Source organism: Priapulus caudatus, unplaced genomic scaffold (genome assembly GCF_000485595.1).
Source record: "Priapulus caudatus unplaced genomic scaffold, Priapulus_caudatus-5.0.1 Scaffold274, whole genome shotgun sequence".
Lineage (NCBI taxonomy): Eukaryota > Metazoa > Priapulida > Priapulimorpha > Priapulimorphida > Priapulidae > Priapulus > Priapulus caudatus.
In genome coordinates this window covers 321,576-323,507 of record NW_014577335.1, presented here as the reverse complement: position 1 = coordinate 323,507, position 1,932 = coordinate 321,576, and the positions used below count along the sequence as shown (strand labels likewise).

At 48.6% G+C, this 1,932-nt stretch overlaps 1 protein-coding gene across 1 annotated transcript in view; it reads left to right on the top strand.

Moving 5' to 3' along the window:
* Nucleotides 1-79, top strand: part of LOC106808414 — a 4,820-nt gene extending 4,741 nt beyond the window's left edge. The window contains exon 3 of the mRNA XM_014811134.1: nucleotides 23-79. Within this exon, the coding sequence (XP_014666620.1) occupies nucleotides 23-79 (57 nt within the window). The remainder of the gene's footprint in view (nucleotides 1-22) is intronic.
* Nucleotides 80-1,932: the final 1,853 nt, after the last annotated feature.

Below are 1,932 nucleotides of genomic sequence, written 5' to 3'. Positions count from 1 at the left end.
GCTGAGTGTAGCTTAGTTACAGTGTGGGGAGAAGAAGGAGGAGGAGAGTGCCGTGGGTAGAATGAGGATACAAGGTTGAAAGGGAAAGGCAGGAGAGAGGGAGAGATAGAGATAGATAGGAGAAGATGAGAGAGACAGAAGAGAGAGATGACGACGAGAGACAGAGAGAGAGAGAGAGAGCGCGCGGGGTGGGAGTAGAGCGACAGGTGGAGGATGGGAGAGAGGGTGGGAGAGAAAGACAAAGGGGATAGAGAGAGACAGGTGGAAAGGGAGAGAGGGAGAGAGCAGCAGTAGAGAGGTAGCAGGAGACAGGTGGAAGGGGAGATAGGAAGAGAGAGAGAGAGAGAGAGAGAGAGAGAACGAGAGAGAGGGGGGCGAGAGAGAGTGGGAGGAGAGAGATAATGAGAGAGAGCTGTGGTAGTGAGTGTGCGAGGCTGAGATGAAGCCGTGCTTGCAGGAGGAGGGAAAATTGTCGCGTACATTCGTAAAAGCTTATGTTAATGCAATATCGCGTGATGGCAAATGATGATAGCGTTATCGGGGGATGCTTCCGGGTTATCCCTGGGATGACGCACCGGGATTGTCGTGCTGTCCCCTCGTCCTGCCGCGCCCGTGTCCTGGCGTGTCCACCGCGGCTCGTCAGAATTCCGGAGGCTTTTCAATGTCACTAAACCGGCGAGCGGTCCCCTGTTGAATAATTCAGTGGCGAAGCCTATTGCTGACTTCGTTGTTGCGTTGAGTCGTCAAGTGGAAAGTTTGCCACATCGCTCGCTGAAATGCACGCGTAGGTTGCTGCGACGTGTGTGGCTGGCTGTGTGCCTCGTCGTTAAATGTACTCGATTATTTAGCAGACACGTAACACTATCGGTCTGAAAGCAGCAGTACAATGGCACTTTGATTCAATTTAGAAGGCTTTTAGGAGCCGAGTGAGCATTGTTTTCCTTCGACTTCTATTTGAATGCAAATTTTTTTTGCAATCAAGTGTCATGTATTATTAATATGCCAGCTAGAGCAAGAAAAAAAGCCAGAGAAATAAAAAAAAAGGGCCCCTTGAACAACCCATCTATCTGCATGGCCGTGTGTATGTTTCTCGTTCGTATTACGTTTTGGCTAACGCGTGCGTTTGTATTTTTTTCAGACGGCATTTTTGTGGTCAGCGTTAGTGAGCAACACGTGCATGATCAGGAACTCCGAACTGCCCTTGTTCCAGGTAAGCCAGCGAACATCACGTGACTAGTGTTGTCTGCTGGTCAACATGAAGCTAGTAGCAGCAGCAGCAGCAACAACAACAACAACAGCAGCAGCAGCAGCAGTAGCAACAACAGCAGCAGCAGCTGCTGCAGTATTAGTAGTAGCAGCAGAGCAGCAGCAGCAGCAACAACAACAACAGCAGCAGTATCATCATCATCATTATCATCTTCATTATCATCATCATCATCATCATCATCATCATCATCAACAGCAGCAGCAGCAGCGGTCATCAGCAGCAGCATCTCAGTCATGCTCAACACTACCGAAATACGCGAACCGCAGGCCGTGAATTCTCCACGCGTAAATCGATGACGTCATCGTTAATGTGTGTACCGTCTGTGACAGCGTAGGTTTGCTGCTTAAACGCGAGTAAAGAGTTTCGATCCGCGCGCTTCGTATTTTGTACGTAACTATGAACACAGTCGTTTTTATAGACGTGTACGCCGGATTTACACAGCCAGCACGTGTGATCACTGGTCGCACAGGCTGTGTGTGTTCAGCGGTACTAGTGTGTAACCAACACACGCTGTATGTAGCTGCATGTGTCATCCTGTTCTAGGAAATTCTAGCTGTGGAAATTCTGCTGGGACTTTCGATTTTTTTTTTCTTCATTTTTTCTTCGTGTTTGTTTTTGTCTAGAGGTTTTGTTGACGCACGTACGTGTGATTCTTCAAGCAATAT